General features: G+C 37.5%; 1 protein-coding gene across 4 annotated transcripts in view; it reads right to left on the bottom strand.

The window, feature by feature from the left end:
- Positions 1 to 6,007: 6,007 nt before the first annotated feature.
- Positions 6,008 to 26,898, bottom strand: part of ERP44 (endoplasmic reticulum protein 44) — an 88,507-nt gene continuing 67,616 nt past the window's right edge. For all 4 annotated transcript variants that reach the window (XM_060154737.1, XM_060154739.1, XM_060154738.1 and 1 more), the window contains 4 exons: positions 24,767 to 24,878; positions 23,582 to 23,723; positions 8,172 to 8,274; positions 6,008 to 6,243 (listed from right to left, as the gene is read on the bottom strand). In XM_060154737.1, coding sequence (XP_060010720.1) covers positions 6,142 to 6,243; positions 8,172 to 8,274; positions 23,582 to 23,723; positions 24,767 to 24,878 — 459 coding nt within the window. In that variant the 3' untranslated portion in view covers positions 6,008 to 6,141. The remainder of the gene's footprint in view (positions 6,244 to 8,171; positions 8,275 to 23,581; positions 23,724 to 24,766; positions 24,879 to 26,898) is intronic.

Below are 26,898 nucleotides of genomic sequence, written 5' to 3'. Positions count from 1 at the left end.
CCCCTCCTTGTATCCCCCTCCCCATTGGTACCTTACCCATCTTACAGGGTAGTCATGAAGATTTAAAAAGTTATACATGTTAAGTGCCTAAATGGAGCCTGGCTCATAGTAACTGTACAAATGTTAGTTGCTGCTGTTACTGTTGTTAACTATTACTATTATTTTTCCCCAAAGTTTAAACAAAAGGCACATTAATGAAAAATTATGTACCTACAAGAATAGTGTTAGGGAGACACCTAAAATGAGTGAAGACTTGATAAAAAAAATAGCAAGTATTCTTAAATTTTTTAATAGGCTTAGTTATTAAGATGGTGGTATAATGGTGACAGATGCTTGGTGGAAAGTAAATCTTTTTTATCTCTATTAAGAATGCTACCCAAACATAAAAATGTATAAGATCTGGTTAGGAACAGGGTGATGATACATCCCATCTTGTCTGGGACAGTCTTGATTTACATCTCTTGTCCTGGTCAAATTATTACTTAATGCTCCCTTTCACTCTCAGATGTCCTGGTTTGGATGAAAAAAATTACACGGTCACCCTAGTTACACAGGAAGTGGAAATAAGTGTGGGGTTACCAAAAAAAAAAGCATCTATGTTTTAAAATAATTTATAGTTTCTAGGCTCAGAGAAAAAAAAAAAACATCCTAAGGTGCGTGGGAACTTGTAGATGTGATCCTGAAGTACTACCAGCAACCTTCGAGGAACCAGGAAACAGAAGGTGCCAGAACACTGAGCTTGGGCAAAAGCCTATTTAAGGGATAAAGTTGCATTCCAGAAGCCAGAGAGCAGGGACTTTACCTTCTAATCCTAGAAAATTTTTAAGTGGACTATTCAACAGTATTTTAAATCAGAAAGCCATGCTCATTATGAAGGCAAAGAATTATGCAGAACTGATAAATCAGAAGAGAGGCCTTGTTTTTTTCCCTATGTGCATAGCCAGGGATGCCCTGCTCTATTCCTCTGCTTGGGCAATGGTTAGGGCAAGAAAACAATCATAGTATCAGGCTTCCAAGACTGATCTGATCTTCCCTAGGCAAGTTTACACACGGCATCATGAGAGTGGGCATACAGCTTCCTCCCTGGCATTCATCCCAGTAAGTAAAACACATGAGAGACAGCACAGATGGGCAAGTATGTGATCTTTTAGCTGAGTGGCCGAGTTGGGAAAGAAACAACAGGACAGCAAGGCCTAGCAATACTTTGCTATTAAAGTAAGATACTAATAGAGAATAAAAATAGCCTCTATTAATGTAATTCTCCTGGAGGGGAGAAATTTAGGAAAGTATAGCTCTTTCTATTCCTATGCAAGAAAACCACTTCTTGTGGGAAGGCTCCCTTGACCCCCCAGCTGCACACACACCTCCAGGCGCCTGTGGTTAACTCACAGCACGGCACCTACAACATTCTATTATAATCATCTTTTTACCCGTCTATTTTGCTCCTTCGCTCAACTTTGAGCTCTCTGACAGTAGGGGCAGTCTTGTTCACTGTTGTATCCTTAGCCTGGCAACAGTAGATTAATGCTTGCCGAATGGTAAATGTATCGTGTTTTGTAAACCACATGTGGTATTCTGTCAACTCACTGTAGTCTGTCCTTCCACGAGGCTGAGTGACTAAGCTAGGGGTCAAATCTGCCTCACAGAAAATGTGTAGTGTTCATGGGAAAGTTTCCAGCACTTCTGCAGGACTCTGCAGTGCCCAAAAGAGCACTCCAGTGTCATTCTGAAAGTTATGCATCTCTGGGTTGGTGTAAGATTTTAATCTATTCTAGACTAAAACTCTTAAGACCCCATAATCAATTTAGGGTATAGGATTAAATGTGACTAGATATCAGATAATTGGCATTCACAGATGACCGAGTCCATTCCAGTTATGGTGATGCTTTCTTGTCCCTTATTCATTTGTTCATTTATTATGTAATTTGGCTTTTTTTTTTTTCCATCAGAGACTTATTAATCACTCACAGTGCTCTAGGTTGCTGGAAATACAAAGATGGAGCAGTTCCTGCTTCCAGAGCATTCACATGGTGATAAGGAAAAGGGATACATATACTTCCAATTTTCTATTAGACTGGGTATTCTAAAACAGATAAATAAAGGGCTGTGGGACCACAAGTGGTGATAATTCACCCTGGGCATTGAAGGATGGACAGAAGGAATTTACTAGGCAAGGTAGGGGAGAGGGAATAAAGGGAGCATTTTAGAGAAGCAATTTGTAAGCTGCACTTTTCCTCTTCCAGTGACTCCAAAACCTATTCTCTAAGGGCAGGCCAGCCCTTCCCCAGTGTGCTGTGCAAGAGGGACCTTTGACGCTTCAGCTAAAGGCTAGGTTTGAGTTATCTGCACATGGATTCATATAGCTTCCCATTCTGAGTCATGTACTATTAAATAATCTAAAAAATAACTTTAAAACTGGAAAATCTTGCGACTCTGGTCATCTGGATTCTGAATGTTCATTATTTATGACAAATTGAATTAGTAAAAAGTCTCAAATATAGAAATATTTTATAAATATAGTTTTATTACTTGGAAATACATACAAAAATTCAAACACAGCTAAAAAACAGTTGCCAAGCAGCAGTCCTATCCAACCTGTTTTAATGAACACATAAAACAGTTATAATCAGCATAAAACAATTTAAGTCCTAAGACAACTTACTGTCTTCAGGGTCTTTAAATATTGGGTTTAAAAACTGATTATTCTTTACAGTTATTTAAATCATTCCCCCAAATATAGACTACTAACATTTCAGTTTGGTTCATATTTTATTTAGAAAACAGCAAAAGCCCTTTAACGATTTTGAAAACTGGAATACTATTTGTCCATTTCTAGTCTTCTGTTACTTTATAATCTCCATGGTGTCTCAGAAATTCCCAACAGTTGCTAACAGAGCATTTGCAACATCCAGCAGCTCTCTGCGATACTGAATTTTGGGCCTAAGAATCCTAAAACTATTCAAGGTGACAAGATTTTTACTTCTCATTTTTGCAGTTTTGCTTATGTCATTTTTTTTGTCCATGCAGACTAGACCTCCTTGTCAGAGAAAAACAAAACAAAACATTGAATTATTCTGCTTTTCCAGATTGTTAATCCAATATACTCCTTTTCTATTCTTTTTGCCGATTCAGGTTTTTAATTCTTTCTTGGCAACGTCAGCATTTTCTGAATTTTTTTTAAAATTTAAGCTCACTCTGAGCTTTAACATTTCAAACACTGATTTTTATATTTCACTTTGCTCTTTTTGGGCTTTATCATGCCAGTTTTTCCTTCTTTTATATGTGATCTTGACAAATTGACTTCATCAAAGAGCTCTCCATGAGATGCTTTAGATGCCCATTGTCTGTCTTCCTCTCTAGGTCCATTTAACTTAAAAAAGGTTCAGAATTTCATCTGAAGTAAGTTTTCATCCTTTTATGGTCCCCCTCACTACTGTAACACTTTTTGAAAAACTGGAAAAGGTAGTGGGCTGACAAGCAGTCTAATTTTGGTTTTGCAACTCGACTATGTTCTTCAGTCTAGTCTAGCATCCCTTCTCTTCACGGCTAAGGAGCCTGAGGCCTGGAGTAGATTGGATAAAATTAGAAGACTTCCACCTGTAATATTCTCTGATTCGTGCATGGTTCAGAGGGGAAGACGTCTAAATTGTGAGTTCTAGATTCCTGGAAGTTCTCTCTTTACATCCAACTGATGACAAATCCCTATGGAATCTCTTGTATTTGTTCCTCTCCATCTCTGCTGTCACTGTCTTAGTTCTGGCCGTTATCCCTCCTCTACTGGACTCAATTTAATCATAACCTAGACTTGCTGCTACAGTGTTCTTTCTCAAACTTAAATATGAACATACTTGCCTGCTTAAATTTGTTGCTGGATCTCTACTGGCTATAAGATACAGTAAAAACCCCTTCCTTAGCTTGGCATACAAGGCCCTGCACAATCAGCTCCAACTTTCTTTCTCACTGCCCTAGCCACAGGCCTTCTCCCCACCCGACCCTGCACTAGCCCTGTGGCAGAACTTATTTTATCTAGTGCATTTTGCTGTTTCGCACTTGAGCTTGTTAACTTTTTATGAAATTGGGCACCAAGTCCTCATGAGTGCTGAGCCTTTCAGGGATACAAAATTACCCAAGGTCACTGCATATCTCATTCATTCAATAAACATATGATGATGACTACTAAGTGTCCAGAAATGCTAGGCACTGGACACATAGGCATACAATTCAGTATCCTTGTCCTCAGTGGCTTCACACTCTAGAGAAGACAGTGATGATAGTGGCAGGGCTAGAGCTTAAGTCCCCATATGCATGAATGCTAAATAAAGTTTCAGATCCACTCACTTTTTTAACAGGCACTCAGTTATATTAGATCACATTGAACATGTGCTCCTTGAGGCCTTTGTCATAATAACTACTCTAAAACCAATTCTGTGCAACACAATTCTTAAGTGTTATCTTTTGTTTACTATTTTTTAAAAGCCAATTACAGGATTACAAATTTATTCCAGTCAACTGCAGGTGCTTTTGGTTTTGTGTGCTAGTTTAATGTTTGTAAATTTTCATTCTGACCACCTCACATTTGGTCCATCTTCTGACCTGAAGACTGTAGCTCTGATTTCAAAGTTAATGATTAAAAGCAATGAAGAGAACAGAACTAAGGCCCAACCTTTAGGAAGCTCTGTCCTGCTTTTCTAGCATCTTCTACTAAACATGCCCCTTACTACCTTGTTAACATTTATTATTCTAAATGAAATGATGGGTAAGTCATGCATAACTAAGAATTTTAGGCTGATTTTTAAAAATAACAATCATTAAATATTTATTATAAATATTTAATTTAAAAGAATTGGAAGATGTTACATATATTACATACTACATATAATGGCACATGTCAGCCTTTTAAGCTTAAAAATAATCTTTCCCCAAACTGGGATTGACTTAGACTCCAAGTATAAAATGACTCTTGGCCTATAGCACCAACCCAGGCCCAGAGGAAAGCCAATTTTGAACCTGTCCTCTGGCATTGGGCTTCCTGATATGACACTTGAGGGTCCTCTCCCTCTGGTTTTGTTCCCTGGCAGTATTGAGGCCTGGCACAGGGACCCATTTGACTACACCGCAGGCCTAGGAGATCAGGGAATCTATAGGGCGTAGGGTCCTCTAACAATTTTACAATGGAAAAAGCAAAACAAAACAACCTATGTGCCTTATTGTCTTCATTTTTGGTCTATACAACTAGAACAAGACTACAAGATAGAAGAAGGTTAGAATTACTGAAATACATTTTCTCTGCTGGTTTTTCTCTTTGGAAATTTAAGTATCGTGATAGGAGGAGCCTTAAAAGTCATCTAGTTCAATATTGGTAATCTGTTCCACTAGTATCTCCTTTTCCCAGATTTAGGTATAATTCAAAGTTTTAAATGCCATCCATATGACACTTTGTTAGACAAACACATAGAAATTTAATAACACTTTTCATTTTCTTTTTCTTAATTCATAAGGACAGTTCCTGCCAAATGTTCTGGCTTATGGCTCTCCTCCTCTTCATAGTATGTTTAAGTTACACATTAAGAATCCAAAAAAAACCCACTATGGAATTTTCATAAGCAACATCCAACCAATCAGTAAAACACAGTACACAGTGTGAAAATTTTAATTTATTCCCCCCCAAGTATCCAGAATACGTACCCCCTTAGCTTTGAGAAATGTGATAACTAAAATAACCAACAGAGGTGATCATATATAAAGAAAAGAAAGAAAAGCACATACTACACAAGAAACATCTCTAAGTCCTCCCTAACCTAGTAGTGCAAGTTAATGGTATATTTCTGGCAATGTCACCTTCCACTTGATTTATAAAAATTTTACAAGACAGATGTAAAGCAAAGATAGACCTCAGATTTAAAGTAAAGATAGGCCTCTGATTTTTATTTATTTTTTAACCCTAGCAGATTTTTTAAAAGAGGCTGTATTAAATGACAATACATTTTGAGTCAGGGAGAAAAAAAAATTAAAAGCCCAAAACTTCTTTCAGTTTATTCAAAATAAAAATACACATAGAATTATGAAAATATAGGTTTACTATTTCCACCATGTAAGTTGATGCTGCTGTTTGAAAGGCTTGCAAATTGTTTTTCCAAGTTTTTAAAGCTCATCTCGATCCCTCAATAAAGTATACCTATATTCACTGGGTGCTAGTTTCTGGAAGGAGCTCTCAGGTGGACTGCTTGCTACATCTTGGACTTCCTACAAGGGAAAGAATAAAACATTTTTACATCAGTATATTTTATAGTTATAATATTTTAAGAGTATTAGATGAATAGTAACTGCCCTTTAATTATTTGCTTAATAATCAATAAAATATAGCTACTATGTACCAAAGACAAGAGTTAAGTTCGAAATCTTGCTTTCCCCGTTTCAGATGCCCTTAACTCAGCTTCTCCAAGGCAGGGCTGCCACAGAGCCATGAACCATGAACCTGATGACAGTTCTGAGGTGTGGTGGAGAAACAAAATACCTGACACCTGGTTGCTTTCCTAGAATATTCTGTAGAGGCAGCATAACCCTAAGTTAGCCAGAACCCTTCCCTCTTACAAATGACTGCTGAGATTATTAAAGGCACCTACTCTGAAGATAGAGACCTGGATGCCAGCAATTATCAAAACTCAGTTGACGTAAGGAAGAAAAACACTTCAATACTGCAAGAAATTAATTTCTGTAGTATTTTACTTGTACACCAACAGTACATAAAAATATACAGTGGAAATATGAGTGACTTCCAATAATTTCAGAGAAAAGACAGTGTAGCCTATCTCTACACCATGAGCTCCTCAAGAACAAACATGATTATCATTGTTTTAGTATTTCCTGTAGTTTACATAGGCACATAGTACATATAATAGTACATGATATATATATATATGTGTGTGTGTGTATATATAAAAAGCACATTCCCATTATAATCGGAAGCAGTGTGTCCACAAACTTCCCTTATTAGTCATGTTCCCCTTCCCCAATATATTATTTTTTTGCTGAGATGTTTAAGCTGAAGCTATATTACTATGAAACGAACATGTATTTGGTGCCAACTATGTATTAGTATGCAAAGATGAATAAATACAACGAGTTCAATGTCTAATGGAGACGCTGAAACAAATCAGGATAATATAATAATAGCAAGCTGCATCTTTTCTTAATCTGATAAAATACTAAGCAGGCCTACTTTGGGATACTGCCAACAAAGTTTTCCTGCATCTGTAGTTGCTTAATTATCAAAGAAAATCTGACCTCAGATTTCAAGGAAAAAGCATGTCATCAGATTCCTAAAAGGAACTCTTAACGCTGAACTTAATTTGACTCTTAAAGAAAAATTCACTTAGTTTTTATTTTTCTTTTACATGTGGTGGTTCTTTGGACAAAATAGTGGATTGAAGTTCTGGGCATAGGCAATAAGAGTTTTGGTATATATCATCTTCCCTCTCAGTATAATGGTAATAGACGTGATATAAATCAATAATGCATCAAAATGCAAATTTAAGAATATTTAAGCAGAACTTATACAGAAGTTTAGAAAGTTACTTGTAACAGAAATTCTCAGGTTAAAAAATATATATCTATATATCAAGCAAATATAAAGTTGTGCTGATAAAAAGTTGTCCAGCACTCTAAATCTCAAATGGAAAAGCTGCATTAAACTGTAAGTTTTGAGCATTATGAATACTGAGCATTGAGCATTGAGCATTATGAGGGCTCTTAGGATATCAAATCATTATTTTCTTTATAGTATGGTCAATCTCTCAGCCACAGAGGAAGGCTTGAACAATTAATGGAATCCACTGATTTCTTCACTAATTACCTGCTTTTAATCCCTACCTCCTACTTCTGTATGAAGCCAACTGTATTTAACCCTCTCATAGCCATTTTCCACAAAGGACTTACTCAGACAACCTTCATTTTTATGATCAAGAAACTATATTGTAATATTCTTGCAACTTCTCTGAAGGTTTAAAATTTTTTAAAGGAACATAATTTGTATATTATCTAGAGTTTGTTCAGAATTACTTTACAAAGACATTCGGGGCAGAAACTCAAGCCTATGCAAGAGCTTCAGAGTCTCCTCAAGACTAATTGAAAAAGAAAAAGAGTTCCCACTGAAAAACAAACAAGAGTCCTACCTGTCCTGGGGCTGTATCAGTTGGGTCAGGACCATGATGGAATTCTCTGTGTAGTTTTCCAGAATGTAAGTCAAATACGAACTGCTTGAGTTTTCCAGGAATTCTAAAACCAAAGTAAAATAAAAATTTAGCTTAAATTATTTAAATGGACTTATATCTATTTTACCAACTTCACAACATTAAAAACAATTTTTAAAAAAACTTACCTACAATTCCACCAACCTACCATAACTATTAACAAACAGGCCAGGTACATGTCAAACATTTTGACACAGTTGTAATCATGGTATGTAGATACTCAATTTTGCCTTCTAATGCTTGCATTTGTTTTATAGACATTTTTCTATGCTTATTGTAACAGATGCATCAGAGTCTATCAAGATGCTGTCCTAAGACTTACTCCCTTACTGTTGGGCATTAATATATTTTCCTTAATATATATAACTGCAAAACTTTGTGTTCTGCAGAATTACACTAAAAATAATAGGGGCTCAAGGGAAAAATAGTGTTAGGGACTAACCACTTAAAACTATGTAGCTTTGTAACCAGAGTACTACTAAGAGCCTAGAGCAAAAATATTGGCACCCTTCAGCCTCCTCCAGCATTTGAGCCCTGTGTCAGCCAGGTGACCCTATGTAACCTTAACCTGGAGCTTAGCAGTCCTCTTCTGAGATGTATGTAGGTCCTTGAGGGCATTCACTGCCAGCACAACCAATTTTATCAAAATAATCTAAACCAGGGTGTAGCTTTTTCATGTTTTTCTTAAACAGAGGAGGAAATTTCTTCACAACTTCTTCAACCACACAGGCAGTTTCACAGTGTTCACAGCTTAACACTGAAAAGCAAAGCACTTCTCAAGGCCATGAAAGTGGCCTTTTTTTTAATGTCTTTATATACCACTAAGGCATTGTCTTTTATGGTGAAAAAGGTTTCTTTGGTGGCTTCATACTATTCTGAGGAATATAACATGAACCAACACAACTCACTATACACTTGACATCATTCCCATAATTCCCAATCATTGTAATGAGCAAATCTGCAGTACAGAAACATGCACTGTAGCAAAACAGACCAATATAAAGCTAAGCAGATTTATATATCAGCCGTTTTTTCTTCATAATTGTTTCCTCGAGTTGTATCTGATAAAGTAGGAGTAATAAGTTAAAGAATAAGAACTTTAAACAAAGTGTGGGCAAATTATAGGCACAAAACATCGATATTTACTGCTACTTGTCTACCTGTTTGTTCTCTGAAGTCTTGTCAGCACATCTGTCTTTGTTTATTATTAAAATTTGTTTCACTAATTTGATAAGTAAAAGACACCAGCATTTTAATTTCCATCTCTTCAGAAATTAAGCATTTTTTCCATTGTTTTAATTTATATTTCTGCTCATATGAATTGTCCTCTACCGAGATCAATTAAAATTCATTATATTTTTAAATAGAAACACTTTGTTTTTCATATCCATTACAAGAATTAAAATGCAGGTCCACAAACACTTTAATTCCTTCAATAGAACTGACTTTTTAAATCACTACTTTTTTGGTAGCATACCTGGCTTGTGTTAATATTACCAGTTTCTTTTTCTTTTTATCCTCTCCTGAGGTCCTGCAAGTGCTGTTTCTTCTCTTCAATAACTCCCACTGAGATGTAACAGCCAATAACTTCATTGTACACCCATTTTGGCTCCCCACTAGCTCCAGTGCAACAGAGGCCAGCAGGTGCCAAATGCACAGTTTACAAATACAAATGACTGTCAGGTAGCTGTATTGACAGAATGCCTCTGAAAGGTTCTCTGGTACAGAAGAAATTGCATATGCACTAGAGATAAACATTGAGAGGATATCAATTTAAATTTAATCTGACATCATCTACTGTCACCCACAGGAAAGTGCTAAAATATATCCATTCAATTCAAAGAACTGCAAAGAATCTATAATGTTTAAGATAAAGCCCCTGCTAATTTGTTATTTTACAACGTTCAAAGATGATCACAACCAATACAGTGTGAATTGCTTCTGCTAGTCGAGCAGTAATTTATAATTAGATCTTAAGTGTAACAAATTCATAGAGTACACTCAAAACAGATTTTTCCCCAGCTTGAGTTTTTTCCCCTTGTCAACATATGAGAGAATTGTGAGCAAAAAGCAAAGATGAGAGATAGGATGAATCTGAATTGATGTGGTAGAAAACAGATTACAAAAGAACTCTTATCTAGCTTGTGGCTAGAAATTATCCATCATTAGGTAACAATCAGTGAATAAACAATATATTGTCAAGAAAACAACATGGTTATCCGTTAAAAAAGGAGAATAAATGGACCCTTGCTGTAATAAATTCAATTATATTTTCACACTTTAAGGTATACTTTTTCTAATCAGAACACCTAAGTGTTTCTCTCCCATCCTCCACTTACTTTTTTGTTTACAGTATTTATTTTTAGGTGATGCAAAATTTATACAGTGAAATGCACAAAACATGTTAAGTGTTTCATTTAAACGAGCTTTGACAAATGCATACAAGGTGAGAAGTATTTTTATTATTTTTAAAAATTTACATAGAGTAGAATTCATTTGGGGGGCTTAAGTTGTATGAGTTTTAACATAGGCTTATAGCATCTTGTTACCACCTCCAAATAGGATACAGAACCAACACCCTTTTTTTTTTTTAACTCATATCTTCCTCTTCCCCTTAACTCCTGCTGATCTGTTCTCTGTTCCCATAATTTGCCTTTTCCAGAATGTCACGGACATGGAATCATACAGCATATAATCACGAGACTGGCTTCTTTTACTTAACATACTACATTTGAGATTTAACCATTTTGCTGCACGCATAAAAATGTTTGTTCTTTTATTTATTGAATAGAATTCCACTGAGTGGATATACCACAACTAGTTTATCCATTCACCCACTGAAGGACTGGGTTCTTTCTAGATTTTGGTGATTGTGAACAATGCTACCACAAACATTTGTGCACAGGTTTTTGTGTGAACGTAAGTTTATTTCTAAAGGAAAAATACTGGATTACATGGGTGGTGTATGTTTGACTTTTTAAGAAAATGACAAATTGTCTTCCAGAGTGGCTGTATCATTTTGCAGTCCCACCAGCAATGTATGAGAGTTCCATCTGCTCCATATCCTCATGAACACCTAGTATTATCAGCATTTTAATTTAGCCATTCTGAAAGATGTATAATGGGATCTCATTCTGGTTTTAATTTGCATTTCTATAATGAATAATGATGTTGAGCAGTTTTTCATGTGCTTATTTGTCATTCATATATCTTCTTTATATTCTAACAGTATCTTTTGTGGAGCAAAAGTTCTTAACACCATGAAGGCCAGTTTATCAATTGTTTTCTTTTATGGATGGTGTTCTATCTAAGAACTCGTTGTCTAACACCAGGTCATGAAGAGTTTCTCCTACATTTACTTGTAAGAGTTTTACCTTTCAATTTTGGTCTGTGATCAATTCTGACTTAATTTCTTTTTTGGTATGAACGTGTTCTGGTGGTCCAGCACCATTTATTGAAAAGATTATCCTTCTCCACTGAATTGTCTTTGTACCTTTAAAAACAAATCAATTACTATATTTGTGTGTCTATTTCTAGATTCTCTTTTCTGTCCCACAGCTCTATGTACCTACTTTTTCACTGATATTACACTGCCGTGATTATTTTAGCTTACAGTGTATCTTAAAATTGGGTAGTATGAGTCTTCCAACTTTGTTTCTTTTTCAATAGTGCTTTTGGTATTCCAGTTTTACCTTGCCATATAAATTTTAGAATCAGCTTTTCTGTATCTACAATAAATCTAGCTGAGATTTTGATTTAGACTGCATTAAATCTATAGGTCAGTTTGGGGAGAATTGATATCTTAACAGTACTGAGTCTTCCAATCCATGCACACAGTATGTTTCTTCATTTCTTTTGGTCATCTTTGATTTCTTTCATCAGCATTTTGTAGTTTTCAGCATATAGATCCTGTACATATTGTGTTAGACTTATACCTAAATAGTTCTTTAAAATTTTTTTCCTTTGGAGCTATTATAAATGATACTTCAAAAGTTTAATGGTTTCCAACTGTTCTCTGTTAGTGTATAGAAATAAAAGTGATTTTTTAAAAGTTGACCTTGTATTCTGCTAAAAGCACTTATCAGTTCTAGAAGCTGTTTTGTGAATTCATTGGGAGTTTTTACATACATAATCATGTCATCTACAAAGAAAGATAATTTCTTTCCAGTCTGAACACCTTTTATTTATTTTCTTGTCTTATTGTACTTGCTAGGACTTCCAGTATGACATTAAATAGAACTAGTGGAAGTGGGCATATTTATCAAAAACAAGAAAATGCTTAGGAAGAAATTTAGCCAAGGAGTTAAGATATCTGTACACGCAAAACTATAAAACACTGATGAAAAATGACATAAATAAATGGAAAGATACCCTGTGTTCATGAACTGGAAGATTTAATATTGTTAAAATGTCCATACTACCTAAAGCAATCTACAGAGTCAACACAATCCCTACCAAATCCCAATGGTATTTTTCACAGAAATAGAAGAAACAATCCTGAAATTCATATGTAACCACAAAAGACCCTGAATAGCCAAATCAATCTTGAGCAAAAACAACAAAGATGGAAACATCACACTACCTGATTTCAGCATATACTACAAAGCTGTAGTAATCAAAACAATATGGTACTATTATAAAAACAGACACATAGATCATTGGAACAGAATAGAGAGCCCAGAAGTACATCCAGACATTCATAGTCAACTGATCTTCCACAAAGGTACCAAGAATACACAATGAGGAAAGGGTAGTTTTTATTTTAATTAACTTATTTATTTTATTTTTGGCTGTGTTGGGTCTTCATTGCTGCATGCAGGCTTTTCTCTGGTTGTGGCGAGTGGGGGCTACTCTTTGTTGCAGTGCGCAGGCTTCTCATTGCGGTGGCTTCTCTTGTTGCAGAGCACAGGCTCTAGGCACGCAGGCTTCAGTAGTTGTGGCTCACGGGCTCTAGAGCACAGACTCCGTAGTTGTGGTATAAGGGCTTAGTTGCTCCAAGGCATGTGGGATCTTCCCGGACCAGGGCTTGAACCCGTGTCCCCTGCATTGGCAGGTGGACTTTTTTTTTTTTTTTTTTGCGGTACACAGGCCTCTCACTGCTGTGGCTTCTCCCGTTGTGGAGCACAGGCTCCGTACGCACAGTCCCAGTGGCCATGGCCCACGGACTCAGCCGCTCTGCGGCACGTGGGACCTCCCGGACCGGGGCATGAACCCATGTCCCCTGCATCGGCAGGCGGACTCTCAACCACTACGCCACCAGGGAAGCCTGGCAGGTGGATTCTTAACCACTGTGCCACCAGGGAAGCCCAAGAAAGAGTAGTTTTTTAAATAAATGGTGCTGGGAATCACATGAAGAGGAATAAAACTGGACCCTTACCCAATTTTATTTTGTATATCTCTCTCACACCATATACAAAATCAATTCAAAATGGATTAAGGACTTAAATGTGAGACCTGAAACTGTAAAACTCCTAGAAGAAAACATAGGCATAAAGTTTCTTGACATTGGTCTGGGCAATGACTTTTTGGATATGACCCCAAAAAGCACAGGCAATAAAAGCAAAGATAGGGCTTCACTGGTGGTGCAGTGGTTGAGAGTCCGCCTGCCGATGCAGAGGACACAGGTTCATGCCCCGGTCCGGGAAAATCCCACATGCCGTGGAGCAGCTGGGCCCGTGAGCCATGGCCGCTGAGCCTGCACGTCTGGAGCCTGTGCTCCACAACGGGAGAGGCCACAACAGTAAGAGGCCCATGTACCGCCAAAAAAAAAAAAAAAAAAAAAAAGCAAAGACAATGCAATTGTATCAAACAAAAAAGCTTCTGCACAGCAAAGGAAACAACAGAGTGAACAGACAACCTACAGAATGAGAGAAAATATATGCAAATCATATACATGGTAAGGGTTTAGTATCCAAAAACATAAGGAACTAACACAACTCAATAGCAAGAAAACAAAAGCCTAATTTAAAAATGGGCAGAGAACATGAAGAGACATTTCTCAAAAGACAATATATGAAGGGCTAATGGGTACATGAAAAGGTATTCAACATCACTAGGCATCAGGGAAATGCAAATCAAAAACCACAATGATTTGCAAAATGCACAATGATTTTACAAAACTCACACCTGTTAGAATGGTTATTATCAAAAAGACAATAAGTGTTGGCAAGAATATGGAGAAGAGAGAGCCATTGTATGCTGTTCATGGTAATGTAAACTGGTAAGGCCATTATGGCAAACCGTATGGAGGTTCCTCAAAAAATAAAAATATAACTACCTTATGACCCAACAATCCCACTTCTGAGTGTATACGCAAAGGAAGTGAAATCAGTATCTTGAGATATCTGCACTGTCATGTTCATTTCAGCATTATTCACAACATCCAAGATAAATAACCTAGTGACCATCAATCAATGAATGGATAAGGAAAATATGGGTAAGGTTTATACACACACACACACACACACACACACACACACACACACACACAATGCAATGTTATTCAGCTTTAACAAAGAAGGAAATCCTGTCATTTTTGACAACATGGATGAACCTGAATGACATTATGCTAAGTGAAATATGAAAAAACAACTCACAGGAGCAGAGGACAGACTGGTGGGCACCAAGGACTGAGTGGGTGGGAGACATGGAAAAGTGTTGGTCAAAGGATACAAAGTTTCAGTTATGCAAGATGAGTAAGTTCTGGAGATCTAATGTACAGCATGGTGACTATAGTACTAATATTGCATTGTATATTTGAAATGTGCTAAGAGAATAGACCTTAATTGTTCTCACCAAAAAAAAAAAAAAAAAACGTAACTACGGGAGGTGATAGGTTAATGAACTTGACTGTGGTAATTATTTCACAATGTATACATATATCAAAATATATCTTAAATATATGCAATTTTGTCAGTTATACCTCAATAAAGCTGGAAAAAAAAGTGAGGGGACATATAATTTGGAGTGGAGAGGGAACCAATCTATGTGTGTTGAGCCAATCAGATCCTGGAGGATGTGAACTAAGAGATATAAGGAACACAAATGATTTGATTAGAGTTACAAAGTCATATAGAGTTACAAAGTCAAAGAGTTATAAAATCATATAGAGTTCATGCTAAGTCCTGTCATGATAAATCAGAACCACATCCATGGAGCCTCCCTGGTGGCACAGTAGTTAGGAATCCGCCTGCCAATGCAGGGGACACGGGTTCGAGCCCTGGTCCAGGAAGATCCCACATGCTGCAGAGCAGCTAGGCCCATGCACCACAACTACTGAGCCTGCGCTCTAGAGCCCGTGCGCCTAGAGCCAGTGCTCCAAGACGAGAGAGGCCACTGCAATGAGGCCACTGCAATGAGGCCCGTGCACAGCAATGAAAAGTAGCTCCCGCTCACTGCAACTAAAAAGAAAGGCCACACACAGCAACGAAGACCCAATGCAGCCAAAACTAAATAAATAAATTAAAAAAAAAAAAAACCACATCCATGCAGAAGTTACAGAACAGCAGCAGAAGAAGCTGCTATCCAGAGAGAAGGATGGAGCACTTGTGTGAAGACGGAAAAATATTGTATATCTATGCTGTCAAATACAGGAACCACTACCCGCATGTCGCCACTGAGCACCTCAAATGGGTTTAGAGTGCCTGAGAAACTGACTTTTAATTTATATCATTTTAATTAATGTAAACTTAAGTATTCATATAGGGCTAGTAACTATCATATTAGACAGCACAGTACTATGATGTTTATTACAAAGGGTGAAAGACAAGCACAATCAGTAAAAGACAATGAAAGCACCAAAAAACAACGGGAAAACAAGGGAAAATCATGATGGTGTCACAGAACTCAAAGTGTTCCACAGCACCCAAAACTATAAGAATGTTAATGAGGATGAATCAGGTAAAGTCCCATTACTAGCAGTGTTATTTATTTTTTCATGGGAAAAACCTGGATTTCAAACAACAGGGGTTATTTAGACAAATCATGAAACAATCCATTCAAAGGCAAGCTATCTGACCATTAGAAATAACAGAAAAATATTAATGACATGGTAAGATGTTTATGTGGATAAAAAGAAAATTCATAAAATAGCATAGCTCTATAACACATGTATAGATCTCTTGTGGATTTATGGGTGATTTTTAATTTATTCTTTGGCATTTTATCAACTTTAAGAATTATCCACAAAGAAGATAAAATTTTTATAATCAGAAATAAGGAACAAATGATATACTTAACACACACATACAAAGAGAGTAGACATCTTTGCCTGGTTCCTGATCTTAAGGGGAAAGCATTCAGTCTTTCACCATTAAATATGTATTAGCAGTAGGTTCTTTGTAAATGTCCTTTATCAGATTGAGGAAGTTTCCATATATTCCTAGTTTGTTAAGCATCTTTGTCATGATGGATATTGAATTTTGTCAAATGCTTCTTGCATATGTTGATGTAATCAGTATATGCTGAATTACTCTCATTGATTTTTGAAGGCTGAATGAGCCTTGCACACTTGGGATAAAGCCCACTTGGTTGTGATATATTATTATTCTTTCATACACTGCTGGATTCAATTTCCTAATATTGTTTTCTACTTTTTGACTCATACAATAATGTAGTTTGAACTCATTCAATGTATTACAGTGTAAAAACACTGTATCTTGCCATTTAAGTTACTTAACGTCTTTGAGCTTCAGCTTTCTGATATGTAAAATGAGAACAACTGCTTTATTTAACTTAACTATTGTTTTTATAGTCTAACAGACTTGGATTTGAATCCAAATATATTATTGCCTATAATAATCATAGCTAGCCTTCTAATAGCACTGACCATGTATCACTGTTCTAAGAGCCATAGATATATACATTCATTTAATGCTCACAACAACCCTATTAAGTAGATGCTATTATTATTCCTATTTTACCGATGAGCAAACAGAGGCATAGAGGTGGTAAGAAATTGCCCAGGATGATATAACTAATAGGTAACAGACTGGGATTTAAATCTAAGCAGTCCGGATCTAGAGTCTTGTGCACCTAACCACTATGCTATATCGCCTCTGTAGTGACTCCACTTCAGTAAAGTTTATAAATCTCTCAGAGCTTAACTTCTTTATTGTAAAAGTGGAAATAATACCTATCTTCTAAGTTTGTTATAGATTAACTGAAAACACATACAAAAGTATAAAGTAAGGCTGGTACAGTGCCTGGCTCTGTCAGTGTTTGATGTCTATTTTGCTGGCAGGACCAAATAAGGTAAAATATACTGGAATGATATGTAAAATAAAAAGTACTTATAAATACTACGTATCAGTATCAGTTGTACGATAAGTACGGTATATGAAAATAAAAATGGTGTTTAGGGACCTGGACCACTGTGTATATTGCCCAGTGGTTGACAGGAGAGACACATTCAGAGAATCAAAAGTATACAGATAAATAGGAGAGGTGGGGAATAGGGCAGATGGGTAGTTGATAAATATTAGGATATATTCCAGATATATACATTCAAAGTAGTACCGGAAACTAAATCACAGATCTCTAAATAAGTACTCTTAATCTTGTAATAAGCAGATGAAACTAAAAGCAAAGCACTGGATGAACATCTACTAATGCCATTACAAAGCAGTTAGTATAACAAGAGATAATAAAAACTAAATAAGGTTTGCCTTTTAAAAAGATTTCTCATGAACTGGTTTGCAGGGCAGAAGTTGAGACACAGATGTAGAGAACAAACGTATGGACACCAAGGGGGGAAAGTGGCGGCGGTGGGGGTGGGGGGGGGCGGTGTGATGAATTGGGCGATTGGGATTGACATGTATACACTGATGTGTATAAAACTGATGACTAATAAGAACCTGCTGTATAAAAAATAAAATTTAAAAAAAGAACAATAAAAAAAGATTTCTCGGCACCATTTTTTTTTCAATCAAGAAAAGCCTGATTTGGGTAAAAAAAAAAAGAACCCCCTAGACAATGAAGAACAAAACCAGATTCTCAGGGTTAAAGGGGAACTTAACGGTGACCTGATTCTAAACATTTCTCTTACCTGTCCCTCCAAGTTCTTTACCATTTCATTCAGTTCCTGGTTGGTTCCCTCTAAGTTCAACGAGACAGGCTAGAGTTCATCGTGGCAGACAAGCAAATTGCTGAATTAGGGAGATACCCCACCCCTGTAGTTTCAGTCTCGTCTCAGCTCACCACAACCACCCTCACCTGAGTACTTCAAGGAATTACGATCATAATTCTCAGTGATATAGTGATTTGGAAGAAATGACCTAGAGCCCAGAGTTGGGGAACTCATTAGCATTAGAGTAGCCTGTTAATTTTCCTAGGAGTGACCTGAAGTCTGTCCTGCTGCTTTTTCCCATCACTGGGGCTCCAGTGGCAGCTTACATAAGAACCCTTAAGCAAAGGAACAGATGGTAGGGTATTTGCAGGCCACAGTTTTTTAGAAGGTAAGATTCTCTAGAAAGCCCTTCCACAGTCTTATACCAGACCCCATCATTTATTCTCTTCTCTCGGGACTGGAGAACATTTCCTAGACCTACCCTCATGTGCTCTTGGGCTTCAAAACTTTCCCCCATTCCCATCTCCATATAAAAGTTTTTCCTTTACATTTGGCAAGAGACCAATCTGGTCAATCTATAGAAAAAAACTAAGGATTTAGAGATCTGTGATTTAGTTTCCGGTACTAGCAATACTGTCTCTTCAAACATCTTTCACATTCACACTTACACTGCTTTTATATATACTGAAAATGTAACTGCTTTGGTATCAAGTGTTATGAGCTTGGGATTTGGGGGTTCAGTATACTCTGACATGATTCCTAGCCCTGCCACTAATTAGTTGTGCGGCCTTGCTGGTTACCTTACCTCCCTAACCCTCATTTTCTCTGCAAGAAGAGATGAATACAACACTGGTTAGCACCTCGCCCTGCCCCCACCATGCTACAGTGCCTGCCTCTAGCTTGGGAGGAAACTGCAGCATAAATCTGCTTTGTCTCTCCTTACCACAACCATACGTCCCCCACTTAACCCCAGAAATGCCATGCTACTAAGCAGAAGTAATAGTAATTACACCAATTTATGGAAACTGTTGATCATTTAAGCCTTAATTACCATGCAGCACAATGACAATTACACAAGCCATTAAATGTGTCTGATTCACTTTGCTGCATGTTTTGATTTTTAACACTTATCTATTCACATAGGCTCAGTTTGTAGCTCACACAGCATATGCCTCTTTACAATTAAAAAAATATTAGAGGAAATAGTGCCTAGGAGGGGAAATCAGGCACCTAAGGGAGAAATTAAAGAAGTAATTTGTTTCAGAGCTTCAAATACAGTCACTTCTCTTATCTCCGTCCCTGCTCACAGGACTAACCACTTGCAGGATGGGAGAGGATCATTTCCCATTTCCATATTTCTTTGGGGAATCTTATTGACTCAGTGTCTTTTGGCACCAGGGCACAAGCAGAATGCTGCCAGCTGATAAATTAGCTTTTCTTGGTCAAGTGCCCATCTCTTGGTCCAGTGAACTATGGTTGGAGGATAGGGGGACTGGGTCATGTGATAAATAATATGACCATTTACCTTAGTTTGGATAGTCTAAGAAACAGACACCAAGATGGGATTGGAAGTGCTAGAGTGTTTTAAACCCGACTTCAGAACTGGAGGAAAAAACTTAAGATAGCCAAGATAGAATTCGTCACAGGTTTCCCTTCACGTGTAACAACATTCCTAGGAATAAAAGCCAAAGTTGGGCATAGTTTGGTTGCTGATTGGTAAACCTAACCTGAGTCAACATCCTATTGACTTCCGCTAATTTGAGACTTCATAATTAGGGCTGTAAATTTCCAGTGAAAGGAAGAAGTAAATAATCAACCCAAGATTTATCCACTACCAAAGGTAGGGAAATGGCCTGATAAGACTTTATGCAAATGACCCATGAATAGGGCAGCATTTTAATGCCAAGCACAGTCACTGCCTGGAAGCTCTTGCAGCGAACTCAACCACTAGAACAGCTGCCCCCTCTCCTAAAAAGTTTGTTCTTTTATCTTGAGCTTGCAGCCTCTGGAGGCAAGCCAATGAAGTAAGAGGAAAAGGACATGCAATCAGCTAAGACATTTCTGTCTAGCGCAACAGTCAACGCTCACACAGTTGCTAAGCGGACTGTATGAGTTCCAATTTTTATCCAAATAAATGCCGGATTTTAGGGAGATCTGGATCTTTATGGTGGATTTCTGGGAACAACTACTCTTCCTTTTTAAATCCAGCACAGTCCTGCCCTCTCAAACTATCCCCCAGCTCCTCACTCAGCAAATGATCTTGCTTCCTTAGCCACAGTTAAAAACAAGAATCAGACAGGATCCTCAGCAGTTTTCTGCTGCTGTCGCTAACACCATAATCCCCAAAAAACCCAAAGAAATGCTGCACCCTTCCTTCTCTTTCTCACTAGGGAGGGTAGGTTATTTCCTTTCCTTTGCCCCTCATTCCCTCTGTGCTCCTTACGACTTTGCTTTATCAGTGAACCCCTCTTTTCCCTATCTCTTCAATAAATCCATTTGATTCTGTCCCAACAAGCATTTAATCATATTTAGTTTCTTGTTACCCTAAGGGGAGTGGGGGGAAGAAAAGCTAAAACTTTACTTCACCCTATGTCTCTCTGGAGCTATCTCCCTATTTTTCTTTCCCTTTAGAGGCTAGCTTCTTGCAAGAATCTTCATGTCAAATCTTCATTTCCTTACCAAACACTCTTCAATTCATTGCAATACAGCCTTTTGAGGGTCAAATCTAACAGATGCTCCATCCTTATCTTCTGGTTGAGCATTCCTTCCTGCTAGAAGTGCTCCTCCCGCAATTACCATATTACTCTTTTCTGTTTTTTCTTTCACTTCTTTGACTCCTCCCCCTCTTCGGTCTTCTGCACATGTTCCTTCTTCTATCCTCTCCTTAAATGTTGGTATTCATCAGGGTTCCACTTTCAACCCCGTTCTAGGTCATCTCATCTGTTTCAGTAACTTCAACTACATCCCCATGTGTTCAAGACCCAGCCCTTATCTCACTGTTGAATCCCAGAGCCATATAAACTCCTTTCTGGACACTCTTCTCCTTTGTAGCCCACAAGCACCTCAAATTCAATATGCCAAGAAAAGGAACTCGTCATCTTTACCACAAGGCTGCTCCTCCACTAAGTTCCCAGCTCAGTTAGTGGCATCACAACCCAGTTAGTTGTCCAAATCAGAGTCCTGGCCATCAGGGCTAGCCTCGCCCCTCCCCCACAAGTCCTCCTATTCCACCTAAAAAAAAGTCTCAAGAATCCTGCTTCTCTCTAGCTTTACTTAGTGCTACTGCCAGAATTTTGGAAATTCATTCATTTAAGTATCTACCATCAACTCTTGCCTGCATTACTGAACAGCCTCCTAGATCCTATTTTGACTCCCTCTAATCTATTCTCCAGTTTGCATTCAGAGTGATCTTTAAAAAAACAATCCCCTGATTAAAATCCTTCATTGGCTCTTCATAGTTTTCAGGATCAAACTTCCTTAACACAGCATGTAGGGGCTTTCATGAACAAGCTCCTATTTACTTCTCTTGACCGCATCCCTCAGCGACACCCCTGCTGTTCACTCATATTCAGCCAAGAGACTCTGTACTTGTTTCTACCAACATCACTTTTCTCCAAGCCCTGTCTCCTTCTCACTTCCATGAAAAACTCCTACCTTAGGCATTAACATCTCCAGAAATCTTGAATCAGGTGCCCCTTCTGCTGAACTCTGTCAGAGCACTTATCACATTATAAAACAACTGCCTGTTACCCAGCTTGTCTTCTTTTTCTACCTGGTTGTGAGTTCTTTGAGGGCAGGGATCCAGTCTTAGTAAACTTTAAACCGTTGGGGTTTTTTTGTTTTGTTTTTTTTTTTTTTTGCGGTACGTGGGCCTCTCACTGTCGCGGCCCCTCCCGCCGCAGAGCACAGGCTCCAGACGTGCAGGCTCAGCGGCCATGGCTCACGGGCCCAGCCGCTCCGCGGCACACGGGATCCTCCCGGACCGGGGCACGAACCCGTGTCCCCTGCATCGGCAGGCAGACTCCCAACCACTGCACCACCAGGGAAGCCCTAAACCATTAGTTTTTATATGACTTGGTTTATGTTATACAACTGTCGTATAGAAGACCCGGATAAATTTTCAATGAGTTAATATGCTAAGTGGTATTCTTTTGAGTACAGGTAAAATAAAAACAGTATCTGTAAGTACTTTAAGGTTCATAACACAGCCATCATCTTGTTAATTTCTGTAACAATCCCATTAGGGAGGCTGTACCACCAACCATATTTTAAGTGTAAAGAAACAAGAACAGAGAAGTTAAGTGATTTGACCGAGGTAGGACTCAAATGTAGGCCTCCTCTATATGAGGACTGAGAATCTTCTATCAAAGAACCACATCTCTATTAAAATATTTAGAAATGAATGAGGTAATTCATCCTGCAATAGGACTTCAAATCACCCTCTAACTGTGAAATTTAATCTTTGGACATTAAAAAAGAGGTTATTTAAATGAATTTTGAAAAGAAAAGGTCTAGTTTGAATTAATACCTGTATTGCTTAAATTTTTCATATATGAAGAAACATTTCCATTTTTAATCACTGTATTTAACATCTCAGAAAGCTGATAAAAATTTAATATCTGTGGTAGTTACAAGGTTTATATGTTTATTAATACTGTGGAAAGGTGAGAATAGAGTCAGGAAGCATATCCGTTCTTGGAAAGGTCCCTAGCTGTATGCCCTTACAAATGCCTTGTCACAGCCATCTTCTGGGTCTTAAACACCACTAATGTTCTCGGTAGACACAGTCACAAATAAGCAGCAATATTACCCATTTCCTTTAACCTACATAGGATTAACCCACTTTCCTTGATGTGCTGACAAAGACCAAACTCAATTCAAAACGAATTTCTCATAGGTCAAAAATTTTCTTTCAGAGATTAATTCCCAAGCATTTAGGATCATCTAATGCTGGCATTTCTATAGGGATATATCATAATTCTCATAGTCAGTTAACATTTTCTTTTCTTTTTTTTTTTTTTACCACACTGCTCAGCTTGCAGGATCTTAGTTCCCCGACCAGTGAAAGCGCCAAGTCCTAACTGCTGGACCATCAGGGAATTCCCCACAGTCAATTATACTATAATCTGGAGTGAAAAAAAAAAACTCTTCCTTTTGAATAACAAAGCATTTCAACATAGGGTTATTTAAAATATTCAGACAATTATTTTAAGTTCATTTTTGAGACATATATCAGTAATTTTAAAAAACCAAAATGAATACTTACAATACATCCCTGAAGTCTCCAAACACATACATATGCCTAAAGCTGTCAATAGCTATTACAGGGCAATCTGCTGGAGTCTTCTGTATATGCAGAAGAGGATGTCTAAATTTGTCACAGTCAGCATGTAAAAAGTTTATGGTACCTTTAAAAGAAATAGAATTTGGAGAGGTAGATTAGAATATTCTTTTGAGGGTCAAAAGAGGAAGAGGACATGCAATCAGCTAAGACATTTCTGTCTAGCATAACAGTCAGCGCTCACACAGCGTATTCTCATAAGTTTGCAAGTTCATAAAAAGTGACATACTAAAAAACCCCAACATGCTTTAGAGTAATGTAGACCACAAAAACTAAAGCCTAAATATTACAACACTTTAAAAAGGTAGGATCTTAATTCTTAGGGCAGAGAGTATAATTTCCTTAAAAATTATAGGAACTCAACCCAAATTCAAATGCTATAGTGAATTTTTAAATTTTCTTTAAGTGGGTAATCATTTGCTCTGCAGATTACCCAGGTCTGGGGAACAAGTTCCAGAAACTGACATATGATCTGTTCTCATAGGATCATCTTCATTTCATCAAGGATGCCCTTCTAGTCCCTACTGGTCGATTTTTAATCCAATTCAACCCCAAAAATATTTAGAGTAACTAATATGGGCATGGCTCTATACAAAGCCTTCAGTTTATTTTGTTTGACTTTCTTCTCTAACTACAGAGGGAAAGCTGGTGATACCTCAAATTCCTTTTTGATGCTTTGGAGAAGTCTGCAGAGAACTACTCAACTTTTCTTTCACTTGGAAATATAGTAAATGTTAATCTGACTGTGTAAGTTCTCTCAGCAGTATTTTTGGGACTATTAGAAAAGGACCAGAGAGGTATCAAGGTGCTGGAAGAAAGTGCCTAAAACTAACACTGTCCACCCATGACCCCACTTTTCATGCTGTTTGATTTTAGAGAGCTAAAAGAGTCAGGGTTTGTTTGTTTTCTTTTTTAAAGCTATTGTTTCATATTATCTCTACTGACGCCTCCCATCCCCATGTTTTCAATGTAAATTCAGGAGTTGAGCAGAGTTAAAATAATTTGTTAAGTTTTTAACCCAAATATGTTTCTGTATTAATGTAATGGAAAAGGGAGAAGGTACAAAAATAGAGAAAGGAAGGATATAAACAAACACCTTAATCTGTCTACCTTTTTCACTTATTAATTGTCGGGCTACTTCATTCTGGAATATTTCTAAACTCTCTGTATCTTCTTTCATGTGGAAGAGTATGAGAAAAGGCAGTCCTTCTTCTGTCAATTCCTGTATAGAGAAGTATTCAGTGAGAATTATCAGGCCTCTCCATTCAGCTCTAGCTATTTTCTAGGTAGGAACAATTTTAAACCCAGCCCACATAACATGCAACAGCTGCAACATCCCAGGAAAGAGATCTAATGATGTCAATAAATGCCTTAATGGAGGAAGGAACGCATGCCCTCCACCTTAAGTATCCAAGCACTCAGAGGACTCACATGTCCTGCTGTACTGTAGATGCTGACCTGCCTTAAAGTAACCACTAGGCTGACCTGTTAGCTAGTATTGGATGAAGCCATGACATTTAAAACGTGAGTTGACCAAAGGAGGAACTATGCTGATTCTTTTTCAAGATGTAGATTTTACGAGAGGATAAACAGTCTTCACGGATAACACTGAAAAACTGAGTGTACCAGCAATAAATAAATCTAACTGATTTGCAAACTTATGCTTATTCTAAGGTTTATTGCAAAACCCACTCCACTTACATGAGACCTACCAAAAGCTGAAAAGTGTGATTCAGAACAAAAGACAAAAACCCCATAACATAGTCAGTTTTCAACCAATACACAATTTATCAACATTATTAACAAATACTTGCCACTATATATGTGTATGTTTAGATACCTTGTATGTATACATACACAAAAACATCTTGAAATTTTTGTTACTTAAAAAATTTTTATTATTGTTATTGGAGAATACAAGAGAAATGTGATAAGTAGACAGCATATTTTGATCATTTATTCTCTCTGACAAATGCTAAGTTCTGACTCATAAAAAAAGTCCAGAAAGGGCCCCATAATAAAATCATTTCCATTAACAATTCTTTTGCTTATCTCTCTATAACTTAGGAACTGCCTCAGGAGAAAGCACACATGTCCTTACCCTAAAAAAGCTGAAACTGGAACCTATTTTATAGGATAAGAGTTTTCTTCTGGTTCCTGTCTCCATGTTTAAGACTGTTGCACTCACACATAGGATAAATGATTAAGCTTTTCATCAAGTTCACCTTTTTTTGTTAATTGAGATACATAGTCGGCCTTCCATATCCACAGGATCCACGAGTTGGTTGAATCCATAGATGTGGAAGCCAAAAATACTGGAGGGCCAACTGTAAGGGACTTGAGCATCTGAGGATTTTGATATCCGTGGGGGTCTGGGAATCAATTCCCGGCAGAAAGCAAGAGATGACTGTAATTCAAATACCATAAAATGCAGTACATTTTGAAGTGTACAATTTGGTGGGTTTTATTATATTCACAAGGTTGCAAGCATCAACACTATCTAATTCCAGAACATTTCATCACTCCTAAAAGAAATCCAGAGTCATTAGCAGTCACTTCCCATCTCTCTTACCCCCAGCTCCTGGCATCACAATGATGTTTTAGCAAACTGATTTAGAATTTCTTCTTCCTCACTTTTTATCTCTTGTGCTCACATTTTTTCTTTCCCAACACATTAATTGCAACTACTCTTCCATGGTTCTGTCTTTGGACTTCTCTGCTCTAGCCTGGCAACTTCAACTAGGTCAACAATCTCAGTCACCAACTCAAATTGGTCCCTTATCTCCAAGTCCAGTTCCAGTATCTTCAATGCTCAACATAAATGCACTGTCCCCTCCTCTTAATTCCCTATTTCCATTAGTACTTCTCTTTCTCTTTTATCCCTTTTCAGGACTGAAATGCCTCTTTTAGAAAGCCATTCCTGATTCTATCCCATTTCTGCCAAAGGTAGAACTGAGTTCTCTCTGAACTCTCAGAACATTTTCTCAGTGCCCCTCATGTGGCATGTGGCATGGGGCATGTCTTTATATTGTCTGTACATGTGAACTACTGGATTGAAAACCCCTTAAAGACAGAGAATCTTATTTCACTTCTCCTTTGCTCACAGATTTTTGTGCACAATATGGAATCAACCTATGACTGAATAAATGAAGACACAAATGTTGCTGAATAAATACTAATTGGGAAAGAAGACTCAGCAGTTACCTTTTAGAAAATTTAAGAGCTAAGAAGTTAAAAGTAGA

This window comes from Lagenorhynchus albirostris, chromosome 7, assembly GCF_949774975.1.
Source record: "Lagenorhynchus albirostris chromosome 7, mLagAlb1.1, whole genome shotgun sequence".
NCBI lineage: Eukaryota > Metazoa > Chordata > Mammalia > Artiodactyla > Delphinidae > Lagenorhynchus > Lagenorhynchus albirostris.
The sequence above is the reverse complement of the archived record's forward strand: the minus strand, read 5'-3'. Positions and strand labels throughout refer to the sequence as shown.